Here is an 18,207-nt window from a genome sequence, read left to right as displayed (position 1 = left end):
AAATAAAATGGTTGCTAAATATAAAAGGAGCGGTATTAAAATAATACACATATGAACAGATACATATAGTGTTACTTATAAATAAATCTACATTTCGCAATTAAGATAAAAATGATAAATCTTACCATCGTAGAATAGTAGGTACTTGTGGTCGTAATATGTACACATGTAATATCTGAATATATATGTATATATATATATTTTTTTCATTTATTAAGGTGTGTTACACCACCACGACATTACGGTATTGTCATCCAGCCACAAAAACTTTGTATGTATATTAATGTGTACCACCTATACTTGTACATACCAGGCATGCTTAACGAACGAAACGATATCATTTCGTTACGATAATCAACGCTAATAAACGAAACGAAGTCACTTCGTTTCGTTTATTAACGTTAAGAACGTCAAATTAACGTTAATTTGACGATCTTAACGTTAATAAACGAAACGAAGTGACTTCGTTCCGTTTATTAGCGTTGATTATCGTAACGAAATGATATCGTTTCGTTCGTTAAGCATGCCTGGTACATACATATATACATATTTACGTATATAGTACCTAATATTATACATCTTTGAAGATATACTGTAAGTATTATTATTCATTTTATTAAAGTTTGTGGTTTGGCTTTAACGGTTGATTCTTTATGCAGCTCCTTAACTTTGTGCTATTATAATAATATTGTCATTTTCTTAAATGCAATAAATTAAAGGTTTGTGCATTTAAAGTTGATATGTATGTATATATGTATTTGCTGACATGCATTGCTCAAAGCTCTTGTGTCTTACCTTTATCGGTCATGCACCGTTTTCTCTACTTTTCGAACTCTCTTCAATAACAACTAACTAAGGTTTAGTGGGGATGTGTTAGATGCTTTTACTTTTTCATAAATTTCTTTTCTTCTGCAGGTTCCATAGGGATTTTTTTTTCCTGATACACTTTCCGTTCTCCTTTTCCTTTTTTCTCTAATTTCCACACAACCCGCGTTCTAGTCCTTTTATTATCTTAATTAGTTATTCTGTGCCAGTGCTGTGAAACCAGGCACAACTTTTTTTCTTGATGCTGTTCTATATAGCTCGAATATTAAAGAAGAAGTACTTCAAAATCTCAGTAATCTAATCTAAAAAATTGTAGCTAATGTGATCAAACTTAGCTTTAGTCAAGTAAGAAGTTAGGTGAGCTTGCCTATAAACCGAACATGGCAAAAAAATGATGTTCTCTAGATTAAGGACCGGTTTTTCAAAAGGCGGTTGAGCTAAGCCTAAACTAAGTTTGCCTCGAATTTAAACTCCAGTCAAACTACAGAGCAGTTTTTAAGTCACAGTTAAAGGCCGCGTTTGTGGTAGACCTTTTTTTATGGCGACACTGGATTTTTCATTATCTAGATAATTTGTAGATACGAAAACGCTGTGATCAAATTAGTAAAAAAGTATAAAACAGATTTTCTATGTCGGCAGCCGCCGTGACAGTGAAAACTCATCTGCCTTTCGGATGCTGTTCGGCGTCGGCCTAAAACATGTAGGAAAAATTAAGAGGTGCACGATGCAAATTTCAGAGAAGCTCGGCCTTAAATCTCCCCGTTCATTTTATACTTATGTTGCAATCAGAACAAATGTGTGTACTTGTAGCTGATAGGTTAACTAGATTTTAGACCTCCCAGATCGACCAGTCCTTTTAAACTTCTGTTAAAGCTGCCTGAAAAACTGCATAATAAATTTAAGCGTAATTTAAACGACAAACTAAGTTAAACTTGTATTGGAGAGCCGGGTCTAAGTGAGTAAACATAGGTACATGTGTACATACATACTTACTAATATAAGTACGGAGATCGACATTCAAATTTACCTGGCTGCTAACGAAAGGCATCTGAAACGTTTATTGGGTGCGCACCTGCAAAGTAGTTTGCCATTCATACTGAGGTACATAGGCAAAAAATGTGTCTGCTTGACATTTACCCAGTCACGTTTTGCGATTTTTGCACATTAATTAGATAAAAAGTAATTTAAAATAGAAGGTGCAAACACATTGAGCCAAATGGGTCAAATTGTGAAGAAACAAAGAAAAAAAAAACAGAAAAATTGTATGAATTAAGCGGGGATTGCCCGCTTTGCGTTTTAAATGTATGGAAACATTTATTTGAAGCAGTTTTTAATTTTTAATTTATTTATCTATCATGAGGAACCAGAAAGAAAACCAACCAACAATACTTTTTTTCAATTAAATTGTCGAAATATGATTTTTTGTGCGCTGAAATTTGTTTACTAACAGCTTATGACTGGAAGAAACCATATATGCCAATACCACACCTTAATATAAGGAGAAGATTCTTCTCTAAAATTGTGGTACGCCACTTTCGTATACTTCCTACGAGTAGTTTTTTGTTTTTTAAGTAATAAAAACATTGCTAACAATGTTAATTTACTTCACTTCTTCTCATGAACTTGAAATCAGTTGAAATGAATATATTCATTTAACCGCTGTGCGTTAATTTCAACCTTTATTTTATGTTGATGTTTATATAGGTACATACATAATGTAAATATAATTACTATTAATGTATGTACGGTTTATTCTTTACGAACTTTAACTGCCCATAAAAAAAGTTGCTCTCATTTGTACTACTATTTATCTAAGTTTGTATTTTTTATTTTTTGATAGTGACATTCTAACTGTCCGCTCAATGGCTTAACAATTGGCCATTGGAAGTACCAACATATATAAATCAGCTTAATTTGCATATCAAACCCGGCTCTAACTCTTTATACATACATATCTTTGCAGCAGTGTTAAAACTACCTTAGTTAAAAATCATAGTAAAAATGAGATTTCCGTAGTATTACATATTCCAAATCTAAACTAAATACAAGATCAATCTGTTTAATGTTAAACTTAACTGGCCTTTTTTTTTAAAGATTCTCAGTGAAAATTTCAAATCTTTTGCAACTTTCCAATTCTTCCTGAATAAATAATGTAATAAAGTTAAAACAGTAGTAGAAAGCGTTGAAATTTTTCAAGAGAATAAATAAAACCTTCACTTTTTTTTTGTTCACTATTTCTTGACCGTTTTATATGTTACCGATTTTTTTTTTTTGAATTCAATTTTAGTAAAATGTATGTTTTTACCATAGTTATATAGTTTATGAAATAACTGAAATAACTTCAATGTGATTTTATAACAGCAAATCGTTCAATGTTTGCTTAGTTCCAATTAAGTAGAGAATTTTTGTGCAAACTAAACCAGGCCAGCCGTTTTTTGGAACCCTTAAATAACAATTGGAAAGACATTGATTTTCTTCGATACTTTGTTGATTCTTTCTGAAAGATCGTAGGTCCTGACTAAAGCTTAGTACATTTTTAAATTCTCTCAAAAAAGTAGTTAATCTACTACTATTGAAATTCTTACACTGATTTTCACATTAGAGTAGCTCATATTCATGCCATTTTTTTTCTCCCTGCCCTACCTAAAAATGTGATAATTTTAAGAAAATAATAAATAACGCTAAGGGCCAATTTCAGATCAAACACTTCAATTAAATAACTTTAATTTTGAATTGCTATTTAATAAATGTGTTTCTTATGATAAATTAGTACAAAAATCTATTCAAAGTCAACCTTGCCCGCAATAAACCGTGTACTGAATGCGTGAAACTCTGATATTGAATGTTTTGAGATGTCGAGCCAGCAAGAGCATCACTGCTAAAGTGCGGGAAATTTAATTCCACTCTCCGAACAAACGACTTGGAGAGATTTACATGGTATACTCGGAACAATATTCGCCTTTCAATGGCCACTCATGGAATAATCAAGCAAGGTTGTACTTTGTTTAACTTTTAGGTACAGGCTCCAGCTACTAGAGCGGCAGAGTTGCCAGATCTCGAGGCAGCTAAAAAGGTAGGTTTTAGAAAGCTTGTAGTATTTGCCAAAACGACAGTGTTATTTTATAACGTAAGTCTTGATTTCTAATTGGGATTTTTCAGTGCTGGTAACACTATGGACAAATTCAGTCTATGTGAGGTCTTTATTGACCGGTCTATTCAACCTAACCTATGTACTACAATTCGCATTTATTGTATTACACATTTAATATATGTTTTATTATTTGCTTTTGCTGAAAAATTAGTACAAAGCTATTGTAGTTCATCAAATTTGCTACATATAAGAACAAAAAAAAAAATTATGAGCTGTATGAGTTTATTTTCTATTAACTTTTTAAGCCTTACAAAGAAAAAATAAATCATTTGAAGAGGAAAAACCCTAACAAATGGGTACGTATGTATGTATATATGTAAATATTAATGCACATAATATCTCTTAGTTGGCCCATGGTAGCCGCAGATAACTCAGTTAAAATCATTTATGTTTAGTGGTTTTCAACCACACCATATTGACATTAGCTTTGTTTTTGTAAACTGTATTTAAACGGTTTTATTTTATACTCAATAAACACAAAACCCTTATAATACATTATAAAATGAAGCTTCCGTCCTATTCGGCATATCCACTCCGAGAATTGTCAGCAAGATCTTCGAAAGAAGTCCTAAAAACTAACAATTATGGTTGGCTGATAATAAAGTTGCTGTAAGATGAGTTTGTTACGCAGAACAGTTATGAATATGCTTTTTAACAAAAAAGCGCATACTACTGGAGGAACAAGCTTAAGGTTTTAGGAGAACTTGGTCTGGATAGGATAATTGCCGGATTCGAGTTTGACCAGCATCACTTCTGTCTCCCTTCTCAGGGCATCCCTTTTCACTTTTTCTACAAAACCTTTAGACAAAGTAGCAGAACTTTCACAAGATTTGGGTACTGAAACTGCACAAGCAAAATTTTTCGAAACGTTTTAATTTTGTGTTCCTTTTAACCCCTATACTAAGTTTTAAGTGGTTAACATAAATTCTTTTGTTTGTATTTGTATTAATTAGCATTTTAGCAGAACAACTTAAAGGTCAATGACCTTATTTGGATTATCTTCGTTGTCTTCGCTGCATTGTCCTTTCCTCTCCTGTAAAATTTTAAATTTTTTGGTTAGAGCTTTTGTGAATGAAGCTAACGATTTGTATTTACCACAAACATATGTACCGCCGTGATGTGATGGTAGCGTGCTCCGCCTACCACACCAAAGATCATGGGTTCAAGCCCCGGGAAAAGCAACATCAAAATTTTAGAAACAAGTTCATTCAATTAGAAGAAAATTTTTCTAAGCGGTGTCGCCCCTCGGCAGTGTTTGGCAAGCACTCCGATTGTGTTTTTGCCATGAAAAGCTCTCAGTGAAAACTCATCTGCCTTGCAGATGGCGTTCGGAGTCGGCATTAAACAAGTAGGTACCATCCCGCCAATTTGTAGGAAAACAAAAATAGGATGACGACGCAAATTGGAAGAGAGGCTCGGCTTTAGATCTCTTCGGAGGTTATCGCGCCTTACATTTTATATGTACATAGATCATTACAAGTATATATACATATATTTTTTCTAATGCGATTAGACTAAACGCTGTTTCTGTGAAAAAAATTTAATCGAAAAATGTTTTAAAAATGATTTGCATAATTGTATGACTTGTGTTTACCTGTTCTATGTATTTTAAATTTACATAAAAATGTAGTAAACTCGTTAAAATTATAAACATTAGGGTGTACCTTATATTTATACTGATAAATTGTTGAAGAACAAAGTTCGGTCTAGAAGTTTTTGGAAGATCATGAAAAATGTTCAAGCCCGGATAAAGAGAAGTCTTGTCTTAAATATTTGCGTTAGGGGGAAGTATTTAGATTTAAATATGACATAATGAGTGCAACTGTATATCCACTTTTGGATTCTTCGCTGTAGTTATTTAAACTGATCATATGATCTGGATCTAATAAAACCTTGATTGGGCTGCATCGCACAGTGACATCTGTATGTATTCGAAGTTAAGGAAACTGTTTGATTATTTATTTCTCGGAAAGCATTGAATGCCGAAAATATCGATGTGTTTAACTTATTTGTTGTATACTATTGTTTTTCTACATATTCAAATTCTTTCGCTAAAAACACGAACTGCAGCCAATTTTTTTTTTAATTTTGGTTATTGTTTACATATAGGTACATAGAAGAAAACAGGACATAGACACAATGGAAAACAAGTAAGGAAGGCTAAGTTCGGGTGTAACCGAACATTACATACTCAGCTGAGAGCTTTGGAGACAAAATAAGGTAAAATCAACATTTAGCAAAATGAACCAAAGGGTAACTCTGGAATGTGTTTGTATGACATGTGTATCAAATGAAAGGTGTTAATGATTGTTTAAAACGTAGTGGGCCTTGGTTCTATAGGTGTACGCCTTTTCGAGATATCGCAATAAGGGTGGACCTGACTCTAGAATGTGTTTGTACGATATGGGTATCAAATTAAAGGTGTTAATGAGTATTTTAAAAGGGAGTGGGCCTTAGTTCTGTAGGTGGAAGCCTTTTCAAGACATCGCCATAAAGGTGGACCACTGGTGACTCTAGAATGTGTTTGTACGATATGGGTATCAAATCAAAAGTATTAATGAGGGTTTTAAAAAGGAGTAGCCCTTAGTTGTATATGTGAAGGCGTCTTTGAGATATCGACCAAAATGTGGACCAGGGTGACCCAGAACATCATCTGTCGGGTACCGCTAATTTATTTATATATGTAATACCACGAACAGTATTCCTGCCAAGATTCCAAGGGCTTTTGATTTCGCCCTGCAGAACTTTTTCATTTTCTTCTACTTAATATGGTAGGTGTCACAGCCATTTTACAAAGTTTTTTCTAAAGTTATATTTTGCGCCAATAAACCAATCCAATTACCATGTTTCATCTCTTTTTTCATATTTGGTACAGAATTATGGCATTTTTTTTTAATTTTTCGTAATTTTCAATATCGAAAAAGTGCGCGTGGTCATAGTCTTATTTCGGCCATTTTTTATACCAAGATAAAGTGAGTTTAGATAAGTACGTGAACTATGTTTAGTAAAGAAATATCGATTTTTTCGCAAGTTATCGTGTTAACGGCCGAGCGCAAGGACAGACGGTCGACTGTGTATAAAAACTGGGCGTGGCTTTAACCTATTTTGCCCATTTTCACAGAAAACAGTTATCGCCATAGAATCTATGTCCCTACCAAACTTCACAAGGATTGGTAAATTTTTCTTGGACTTATGGCCTTAAAAGTATTCTAGACGAATTAAATGAAAAAGGGCCGAGCCCCGCCCATTTTGAAATTTTCTTTTATTTTTGTATTTTGTTGCACCATATCATTACTGGAGTTGAATGTTGACATAATTTACTTATATACTGTAAAGATATTAAATTTTTTGTTAAAATTTGACTTAAAAAATTTTTTTTTTAAAGTGGGCGTGTTCGTCATCCGATTTTGCTAATTTTTTCTTTAGCAGACATATCGGAATAGGTGTAACGTGCCTGCCAAATTTCATCATGATATCTTCAACGACTGCCAAATTACAGCTTCCAAAACTTTTAAATTACCTTATTTTAAAACTGGGCGGTGCCACGCCCATTGTCCAAAATTTTACTAATTTTCTAATTTGCGTCATAAGGTCAACGCACCTACCAAGTTTGTCGCTTTATCCGTCTTTGTTAATGAATTATCGCACTTTTTCGGTTTTTCGAAATTTTCGATATAGAAAAAGTAGGCGTGGTTGTAGTCCGATTTCGTTCATTTTAAATAGCGGTCTGAGATGAGCGCCCAGGAACTTACATACCAAGTTTCATCAAGATGCCTCAAAATTTACTCAAGTTATCGTGTTTACGGACGGACGGACTGACGGACGGACATGGCTAAATAAATTTCTTTTTTCGCCCAGATTATTTTGAGCTCTGCTCAGCCGAGTATTAAAATGTTAACAATTATTTAAAAGACCCTCCAAACAATATCTTCAAATCTAGTGCACGTACTCAAAAGTACCACAATTTGCTTGCGGATGTTTCTATGTATCAGCTGAATAAAATAGTACAATTTAAACACGGTAATTTTCTAAAATATCATTAAATTATTCAGTCCAGAAATTGATATTGAAAATAGAGGTGTAAAATCCCGCTACTTTTTCAGAACGGGATCCGCGACTGTCATCTAAGTCGCAGCGATATTTTCTGTGTCCGTGGTAAACGGTGACAGAAGCGAAATAATAGCCGTGTTTTTTTTTACACGCGTATAAGTTTACGTTTGCGCGTAAAAATACGCTTGTCCGCGCTTAGATAATGCTAGGAGAACCATCTAGCGGCAGTGGTTAAATAACTAGCTACAGAACAGGGTGTACCTAAAACCGGAGACGCAAACCTATGGGGGCCATAATGTATAACATATAGTTGAATCAGTTGCGATGAATAGTGGACACGCATAGAATACATAGAATTAGTGTAGAGGGTGAAACATAGACACATATTTCAGTTACATTTGAGTATAATGCGTATTGGAATTTAGTAGTGCAAAATTTATACGCAGCAATTTCAGAGGTGTATTTAAAATTTGACGATTAGCAGTCCAAATAAAGTTTAAGCGTAAACGCATATAGATGTAAAAAAAACACAGCTATTATCAAAATCGCATATCACAATCACACTTACAAATTAGTCTCAGCACAAGTCACCGCCTCATTGGTTCATATTAGCGCACTTAATTGTTCCTGTAATGAGAGCTGCAATTGTGTCTGTGCCTGCCGGTAAGAGTGATTTCAGAGGATGATGCCATTAAAGCGGCCGTTGCGATTTTAGTGATGTTTAAGTCGCTGATATAAAATCACTCAAATTTCCCAATGTAGGTACGACCTATCACGACTTCCACATTCTCTTTAATACGCAATCGGGAATCGTAAGAGAAGTTTGGATTGTTTGTAATTCGAAAGCTGATGTTGAGGGATATCCCTTCATGCCGTTGATAACCCTGTACGTGCCTGTGGCTGTCCATCTTAATTAGCTACTTAAAAAGTAATTAAAAAACAGTCGCAGTATTCAAGAGATATAACATTTTACAAAGGAAAGCGAAACTTTAAAGTAAGTGCGGTAGTTATTTCACACACAAAGAGAAAAATTAGATACTTACATAGGAAACGCATACCACTTGTGAATAAATGACGTAATCGGTTGACCAGATAACATAGCTTGGTACTGAATTACAAATATATATATCAGCTGAATAGAATATTCAAAATAATCTTGAGCCTAAATATTTTAACATATTTTTTATTTTTTTGTTCACGACATTCTAATAACAGATATAAAGAGTAGATGATTTACTTATTAATTAATTGAACTGGTTATTGGCTTTAATCAGAGAATATTCAAGTATAGAGAATGTCAAACTAAATTTTTTTATATTATTGGACAAATCATACGATTTTTTCATTGAGAACTTACACAATAATTTTATGTTAAATTCGGAAAATTATTGACCTCTTTCATATATATCATGGTTTGTTATAAGCTGAAAGAGATCCAAAAAAGAAATTGTAGTGTGATCCATATCAAAGGTTTCTGCTAGGCTTTCCTAAAATACAGCGATTGGCGTTTACAACGTTTTTCGCGACTACGCTTCATATAACTTAATAAAAATCCATAATATTAACTATTTCGAAATTTATTCTTTCATTTCAGAAAACGTAAAATCTTACACTACTTCCATTTAACATACTTCTACCACCAAAATGTTTCAATACCCCACAAGGAAGGCACTCACACGGGTTTCAACATTTTTATCAATATGTTTCCTAATTTGTACGTTGACTATCTCCAGCACAAACTCCGAGGTGTATACTGCCTTAGCTGAAATGGAGGAACTTCTTGAGACTGAATCGGTATTAATAAACACTTTAGAGGGTTATATAAAGGTGCAACAACAAAAGTTGGACTACCTAATAAAGTAAGTAATTATATCTTCTGAAAACCTAAGCCACACATCGCACACCTAAATCAATAGGAAGTTAAGTTAACTAGAAGAGGCTTAGTAAAAACTATTGCCTTGGTGTGTACGGGGAAGTCAATTTTTTTCTTGCCGGTCCTAAGCATTGTGATTTTTTGAGTTGAGTTGAACTACTTAGGTGGGATATATATATATCGTCGACGCCGCGGTAAAAGCTGCTAACTGCACTTTTAACTGAACCAATTTTTTGAGACTGAGGAAATGGGGGACAATTTCTGCACATGGTTGTAAGAGAAAATTGTGCGTTTAAGGTCCAGGATCGCTTAAAATTACTATAAAAAAAACCTGGGCCAAATTGTATTATACGATCCGTGATCGAAATTAATGTTTTAAATTACAATAGCTCTGAAATGGTGAATCAGATTAAAGGCACATATGAACAAGTAAATACTCATACTCATTAGATCCATAATTTATTATCACTATAAAGAGTACTTTAACGGATTCATTTTTATTGTTTGAGTGTAATTGTTTTGCGATAAGTGATCGTAAAACACGATTCGAGCCCTGCAATAAAATTATGAAAATCCTGCATATATTTTCAATACATTTTGAAATTTCAAGATTCTCATTCAATTGAGTTTTTTCGTTCCACTGTAAAATTTTTGTGGATGTTGTTATTGTTGTTGTGTTAACACTGATTCGCCCCATTCGAAGGGCACGACCACTCACATCAATTGTACTCAAAGTCTTCTAACGGGAGTCCAAGGAAACTGGCGGTTTCCACAGGGCCGGACCATAGGGAAATTTGTGTTAGAGGAGAAGGTTCCACATTACAATTGAAAAGATGGTTGGTGACATGTGGGGACACATCACATGCAGGACATTACATATGTCGGTGTTGATTCTGGACAATTAAGAGCTTAACCTGTTACAGTATTCAGAACGAAGTTGGGACAGGGTAACTCGGTTCTCCCTTGGTATTGTACTTTCTTCTTCTGCAAGAGTAGAATATTGTATATTGATAACAGGGTTTACTGGGCTCGTCCTGACAAAGGCGTTTACCGATTCCGTGTGGATTTTGATTAGAGTATCCGTATGCTTGTCTGGCTGATTTGGCAGGTGCCGGATGTGATCATAGTGCTTATGAAGATGTTCTAGATGCCTATGAAGACGCTAGATCAAGCAGTTGTTTGCTAGGTGTCCTGGTTTGTGACAATTTCGGAAAAACTGTCTGTTCAGGATTTCATTTTGGCCCTTACTGTTGATCGCTTTGGCCTCACTATGTAGGTGGTGTTCAGGTTTAATAAAGAGGCATCCCGTGGCAATTCTGGTTGCAGAATTTTAAGAGGCCTGCATCCTTTTCTGGTATGTGTTTTTAAGACCAGGCGACCAAACTGGTGACGCGTAGCACATAAACGCCCGGCCAATTGCTTTGTACGTGGTTAACAACGTTTCTTTATCTTTTGCATAGATGCTGCCGGCAAGCGACTTGAGGATTCTGTTTGCGGCTTGGTACTTTAAATAAAATTTCGGTGGCATGCGCCTAGAAGGTGAGAGTATTATCGAACGTTACCCCTAAGATATTTGGGTGACTCACAGTCGTGCCACTATCGACGTGAACGTCCAATATTTTATTCATCTGTTCCTTCCACGTCGTAAACCGATGCTTGTCGACCATTCAGATTATTTGCGGTCCATATTCTTAGACAAGGAGGGAGGAAAGTGTGAGCCTTCTATGTCTACTGTGTCAAAACTTTTGACAGGTCAAGTGCCACAAGCGCCGTCCTGTGATAGGGGTTTTCCTGATTTAGTCCGTAATTTATCTGAGTTTTTATGGCGTTTAGCGCAGTGGTAGTGCTATGCAGTTTACGGAAGCCATGTTGATGGGTGGCTAGCCGAAGATTCGCCGTGAAATGAGGGAGCAGGACGGTTTCCAATGTGTTCGCTAATGGCGAAAGGAGTGACATCGGCCGATATTACTCGCCTTCGTTAGTTGGTTTATCAGGCTGTAGAAGTGGCTTGTCATTTCCCATTCTTCGTGAATGACAAAGGACTTCAGCGACAGGTGGAAAACGTGCATTAGGTAGTTTATACCCTCAGCGCCAAGGTTTTGTAGCATTGGCATGGCTATTACTTTTGGGCCTTTTGATTTAGAGGGTTTGGCCTTTTGGATGGCTTCTTTAACCTCTGTGGGGGTGATAGTAATGGGTGACTCGTCGTGTTTATGTTTATGTGCCCTTCTGTTTGCACGAGGTCTGTCTTTGTCTACTGAAGGATGCATTATAAATTGTCGGCAAAAGGCGCTCGCGCATTTCTTCGAATCCGATAAAGTTTTATCGCCGAAAGCGATGGATAATTTATTATTGTGGTGTTTTTGGATTGGACAAGGATTTGATGGTAGACCACAGTTTACCAACACCCGCAGATACGTTGCCGCTCTTTAGATGCTCCTCCCATTGGCACGTTTGTGTGTATTTACCAGCCGCATAATATCCAAGTTGAGACTCTTAATATGGGGGTCTCTAGGGCCGAGTTGTCTAGCCAGGTCACGTTCTCTAGCTAAGTTTGCAACTTCAGCCGGTAAATGCTCCTTCCATTGGCACGTTTGTGTGTATTTACCAGCCGCATAATATCTAAGTTGAGACCCTTAATATGGGGGTCTCTAGGGCCGAGTTGTCTAGCCAGGTCACGTTCTCTAGCTGAGTTTGCAACTTCAGCCGGTAAATGCGATATGATTTCTGATATTCGACGGCCGGAAAAAAACTCGCAGAAGCTGAATCGATAACCTTTCGGAACGCACTCTCGCATTGTCGGACATCAGTGGGAAGTGATTTGTGAAGGTTGAGTAACCTTCCTAGGTAGCTTTTTTGAAATTAATAAAAGTCGGCTTTTCAGACGTAATAAAATTAATCGACGCAGTTTATGAGCCCTGCGCTGATGATGGAAATATATGCTGAGTTGTGACAGTGACCTGCAATTCTAGTGACGCATCGCCGTTTATCGTGCAGAAAGTCGCATTGTCTATTTCCTCTGCTAGCTACCTGCCTCTGGTGTCCACTGTAAAGCTGGAATGCCAGAGGTCGTGGTGAGCGTTGAAAGCGCCAAAAATACGGTGGTTTTCGCCACAGAGTAGCGCGGCCCGGCGATAGCCACTTGGACAGCAGGTGGCAGGCGGGGTATAGATGTTAATTATTTCTAGGTAAACGTCGCCTCACCGAATGGTTATGCCTTGACTTTCTAAGGTCTTATCCATGCAGCTGATGTTGGGTTGAAATAGACTATATTGCACGGTGTGATGGGTGATAAAGGCAAGGTCACCGCCAATGTAGATGGGTGGATACGCCTTGAAGGATATAGGATTTGTTGAGTGTGCTGTCCGACTGCTGCTGGGGAACCTGGTATCGATGGGTTGGTACTTGTATTTTGGCAATACGGTGCAATGAACGCACCGGTCGTACGGCTACCGTTTTTAATCCCGGAGCATCTATCAAGGTGACATCAGCCAAAACATGAGCTGCATTGGACCGATGTCATAAATTTTCTTAGCTGGCATGCGGAGCACGTGGTTTGGGGGACCAGGAGTTGATGACTCCTTATGCGAGTGCGTGTGTCGGAAAAAGGTGGGAGGGAAGGGGGTGAAAAGGGGTGCATGGACATTAGCAGTCCTGCTCCGAGGATGACAATTTATGGGAGGGACGCAAAAAATTAAATGTGGTTATACTACAATACCAACCCTTGGTAGGGAAAAAAATCCATAGTCGCTTCGGTACATAGAACATATTTACCGCTTCGACTATATATCAATAATAACCCACTCAGCCTGAAAATATTTGAAGCATTCTTATAATTTATTTTATTTTCAATGTTTTTCGGAATAAAATTTTATTTAAAATTAGTGTTAAATAAGCAGATATAGGAGATGCGAGCTGCAGGAAAAAACGGTTTAGCATATCCTGTGTTCGTGTCTTGCGCTCGTCAAGCCAAGTGTCCAGTTTAGGGGCAGCAGAGTTGCCATATGGAGGCAGCAATAAAACTGAGTACGGGAAGTGTCTTTATCGCTACAACAGCAACTAAATTTTGAGATATTTATATTATTGAAATTTGGTATGTGGGTTAGCTGGCACTCATCTCCTATCGCCACTTGAAATGAGCAAAATCGGACGCCCACTTTTTTATATACATACATATGATATTGGAACACACAACAAATAATGCTCCTCCATGTACTGTGTTATCGACGACCCATCGAAGGCGAATCCGTACTCCCGAGCGTGTCACCTATTACTAGCTATTCAGGTACTTTACTCTCTAGTAAATTGAGATTTTCATTCAAAACCTGAAAGGACATGTGGGGTGAAATTGTAAAAAACCCTAAAATATAATTCGCGAAATCACATCACACAAGCCCTATAGTTCTGGTTGTCTAACATGTCGCACACCTAGATAAATAACTCAAAAATCTGAAGTTTTGAAGTAAAGTGTACGCCATGGCTTTCCAATCTAATACCTACCGAACTTATATTAGCGTAGGGAAGAATCAGTTTACATATGAAGTTTTCTGAGCATTTTTGAGTAATTCTAAAGTGAAATCAAAACTACTAAAACTTGCCCCAATCTATCATTATCCTTAATGGGCGATATATAAGGGCACATCGCTGTTTCAAAAGAAATTTCGACACTTTTATATGGCTTTATTAAAAACCTCAAGGAAGAATATTCTTATTAAGATTTATAACCAGAAGAAATCAAACAAAAAAAAAAAAAAACAAACAAGAATAAGCAAACTACAAACAGCTGAGCTGACAGCTGCTCGCTGCGCTCAATAGAATTCTTGCGCGTGTTGTTGGCTCAACCAACAATTTCTTCTGATGCTTGCAGATTGTTTGAGACAGCGCTCGTATTGGCGTGTGCCGCCTCTCACTTCCTTTTATCCTCGTATGGTTGTATCCTTTTATTTTGTAGTTCTTTATTCTTTGGCGGCTATTAATTCCTGTTTCATATCTGATATAATACATACATACATACTTACATAGTATATGCACATATTAATTATCCCAGATAAATATTTCCTCCGTCTCAATTTAACTCTAAAACGTGTTTCAAAAATCCGCCGTTATTGTTCTAACTAAAAAGTAAATTTTTTAGTATGGAATTTAAGCTAGTTTTCCAAATGAGATATTTCAAATTCTTAAGCTCATCTCAAACATTACCTCCAAGGCTTTCAATCGACGTTCCATTTTCAAATGCTTTTCGACAGAGTTTGAGAAACCGTTTAAGCAGAGTATCCAAAGCAACAAAACAAACCCTTTTATTGTATACGGCACTCCATTGTGGCTTGTGAGCAAGTCGTACATTTATTTAATGTACAATGCTGCGTACGAATTGATTAGGCAAATTTAGTTTAGACCAGTACATTTCGGTAATGTTTCGATGTGTGCCGCCTTTGGTCAGACAGTATGAGCAAGCATTTTGGATTATTTCTGGACAAAATTATAGAAACCTTTCGGGTTTTATTTTTGCATTTGATAAGTTTAATTTATCGAGTTTTATGCTTTGTCTATATTAATGCCGGTTCCATAATAAACGAAGTCCTTTACTATTTCGAAATTGTGGCCAGTGATGTGGTTTCCAAGAAGCAAACGAGCCGACTCTTTGGTTGATGACAGCAGTTCCTACGTTTTGTCCTCATTCATTTTTTTCAACATCTTTTCACAGTTTGGAATGTACAGAAATCACGGTGCGGGTGTTGAGGCCGATGATGTCGATTTCGTCAGCATGCGCCAGGAATTGCACGCTTCTACCTCGGGATAGTTTCCACTTATTTAGGATTGTTTTCGTGACTATTTTCGAGATTATTTCAGCGCCGTAAAAGGACTTTTTTCGCGATTATTTCTGAGATTACTCCAGAACCGTTTAGAGACTACTTTCGTGATTACTTCCGAGCAATCTAGGTACTATGCCGGCATCATGGCGGCAATATCTAACGACCATATCAGTATTATTTCAGCACTAATTGGAGACCATTTCTGGACTGCTTTTATTTTTATTTCGGGTTTGACTATGGGATTATATCGAGGGTACTTTCGCAACCACGAACAGCTGCTATTATTGTTGTTAATTATTGTGTTTGCGTCCGAGTACACCAAGTACAATAATTATTCGAGTATCGAAACTTATCAAGAGCACATTCAAACTCTATTTGGAACGTCCGCAGACTTTCAGAAATAAGTCTTAACTAAAAATTTTTGTTAATAAAATACTGTACCTTTAAAACATAGAATAGGGCAACTCGCTATAATAGGCACATGTGAGCTTTATAGAGTTTACCAAAGAGAAAAGATAGTTGGCTCCGAGCAGCGAGCTACTCGCTAGAAGACAGAAAATGCCTCCAATATATCTATGCAGTGCCGTAGAACCGTCATCTTGCTCTACTTCTGCTCATTTTCGACACCTTTTTACATTGTTCCTAGAATCTAAAGCCCAATCGCAAGTTCACCGATTTTAAGGTTAACGTTATGAAGCTTCATATGTAGGAATAAAAATGTAAATTCGCTTCCCATTTGAGATGTTCTCTTTGATACTGTCTAATGTATATATGAACATGGATCCGTATGTTTGCATATATGTATGTATTAATATTTGTTGAATTGTCATCACCGCACTACATAATATGACATTTATTAGCTCTGTGAGTCGGTAACTCTACACCGAAGGAGTGTTGGCGGTATCGCAGACTCACAGTTAGTTCCACACCGAGTTATACGGACGCCGATCAACAAATAACCATTTAAGGGTCACTGCTCACAATGCGATGGCGTGAAACAGCTTTTCAAATGATTTACTGAAAGCATAGATGGGAATGTGCGTATATGTATGTGTATACATGACGACGTACCTATTCAGATATGCACACCTTTAAACAAGTTGCGTGATTGTTAGCGCTGAAAAAAACTGTAACGGTCGAATTTATTTTGGAACAAGTAAGGATGTCGCAGTTCGGCTGAAACAGAACATTATATCGCACATTTAGATCAATAGAGACCTTACTTAAAAATCTAAAATTTCGAAGTTAAAAGTACTTTCGAGCTATCCAATTCAATTCCTACCGAACTGTACACTCGATTCACAAACACCTCTTTTAATAAGCGGACCAGACTCCGTTTTTCGCGTTTTTCGAATTTAAAGATTTTTTGAATTGATCTCAAGTTTAATCTAAGTGTGCGATATTATAACTAACTGCCACATACTAATATACCTGTTGCACATTTCGTCCATATCCCTCAGACAGAAGTTCCATGCATAATTTTTCCCATGGTCTACAATTTCAACGGCACATATTCAATACAGGGTGTTTGTTGTAGACAAAATTTGAATGATAGCTTAGTTTGGTATTATAGTTTGTTCGATCTTATCAACATTATGAAAATTTAGCACTCAAAAAATCAATCATGAAATAGTGAAGGTTTATGATTTCTTCTCGAAGACAAGCGAGATTTTCGAGAACTGAGAAATCGAGAACTCGACTTCTCGCGAGATTCTCGTGTTCGAGGTACTCGTAAATCTCGCGAGCTTCTCGACATAAACTTAATTGCTGTATTGACAGTATTTATATACTTGGTTTTTTTACTTGTGAGTTTTTGCTGATTATATTGCTTTCCAATGACATTTAACTCAAAACATAATTTATTATACATATAATTTTGTTCACAATATTTTATTTTTTTTTTTTAACGAGACATCGAGAACAAGGCTTCTCGTGAGATTCTCGAATCTCGAAATACTCGTAATACTCGCGAGCTTCTCGACTTTCAATTCAGTCGCTGCATTGGCAGTATTCTATACATTTCGGTGTTTTTAGTTGTGGTTTTGTGGAAATATTCGGTTGTGCTCCAGATGAAATCATAAGCTCTATGAATACAAAACAGCCGGTGAATCGATTAAATTGAATGTCGAGTAGCTCGCGAGCCTTACGAGCCTTACGAGTCATTCGAGATTCGAGAATCTCGCGAGAAGGCGAGGCTCGCGAGAAATCGTAAGCTCTAGAAGGTGTAGAGAAAATACCTACTAACCTTTTTACACGGTGCTAAAAAATTATATTCTCGTTTTACTCATAACTAAACTGTTCAATTTGTGAGGGAAACTGCAAACTTGTTTGTGCAATACGCTCGAATGTACATATGTTTCCGTTTTAAGCCGAATTTCAAAATGCGGCCCAAATTTCGAAATTGAAATTTTCTTTTGCACTAACAATGAACGGTCTTTTGCATAGCCGGCTGCGCAAGCGCTACAAAGCAAGCACATGGTGAATCAAGCGCCGAG

The 18,207-nt window shown here is 36.5% G+C and overlaps 1 protein-coding gene across 2 annotated transcripts in view; it reads left to right on the top strand.

Moving 5' to 3' along the window:
* The window catches only part of PH4alphaEFB (prolyl 4-hydroxylase subunit alpha-1), a 71,335-nt gene that overhangs the window by 33,078 nt on the left and 20,050 nt on the right, over positions 1–18,207 (top strand). The window contains exon 2 of one of the 2 annotated variants that reach the window (XM_067763608.1): positions 9,621–9,885. The exons of the other annotated variant lie outside the window; for it this stretch is intronic. Coding sequence (XP_067619709.1) covers positions 9,671–9,885 — 215 coding nt within the window. The 5' untranslated portion in view covers positions 9,621–9,670. The remainder of the gene's footprint in view (positions 1–9,620; positions 9,886–18,207) is intronic. 2 annotated transcript variants of the gene reach the window in all.

Source organism: Eurosta solidaginis, chromosome 1 (genome assembly GCF_040869045.1).
Source record: "Eurosta solidaginis isolate ZX-2024a chromosome 1, ASM4086904v1, whole genome shotgun sequence".
NCBI lineage: Eukaryota > Metazoa > Arthropoda > Insecta > Diptera > Tephritidae > Eurosta > Eurosta solidaginis.
The sequence above is the reverse complement of the archived record's forward strand: the minus strand, read 5'-3'. Positions and strand labels throughout refer to the sequence as shown.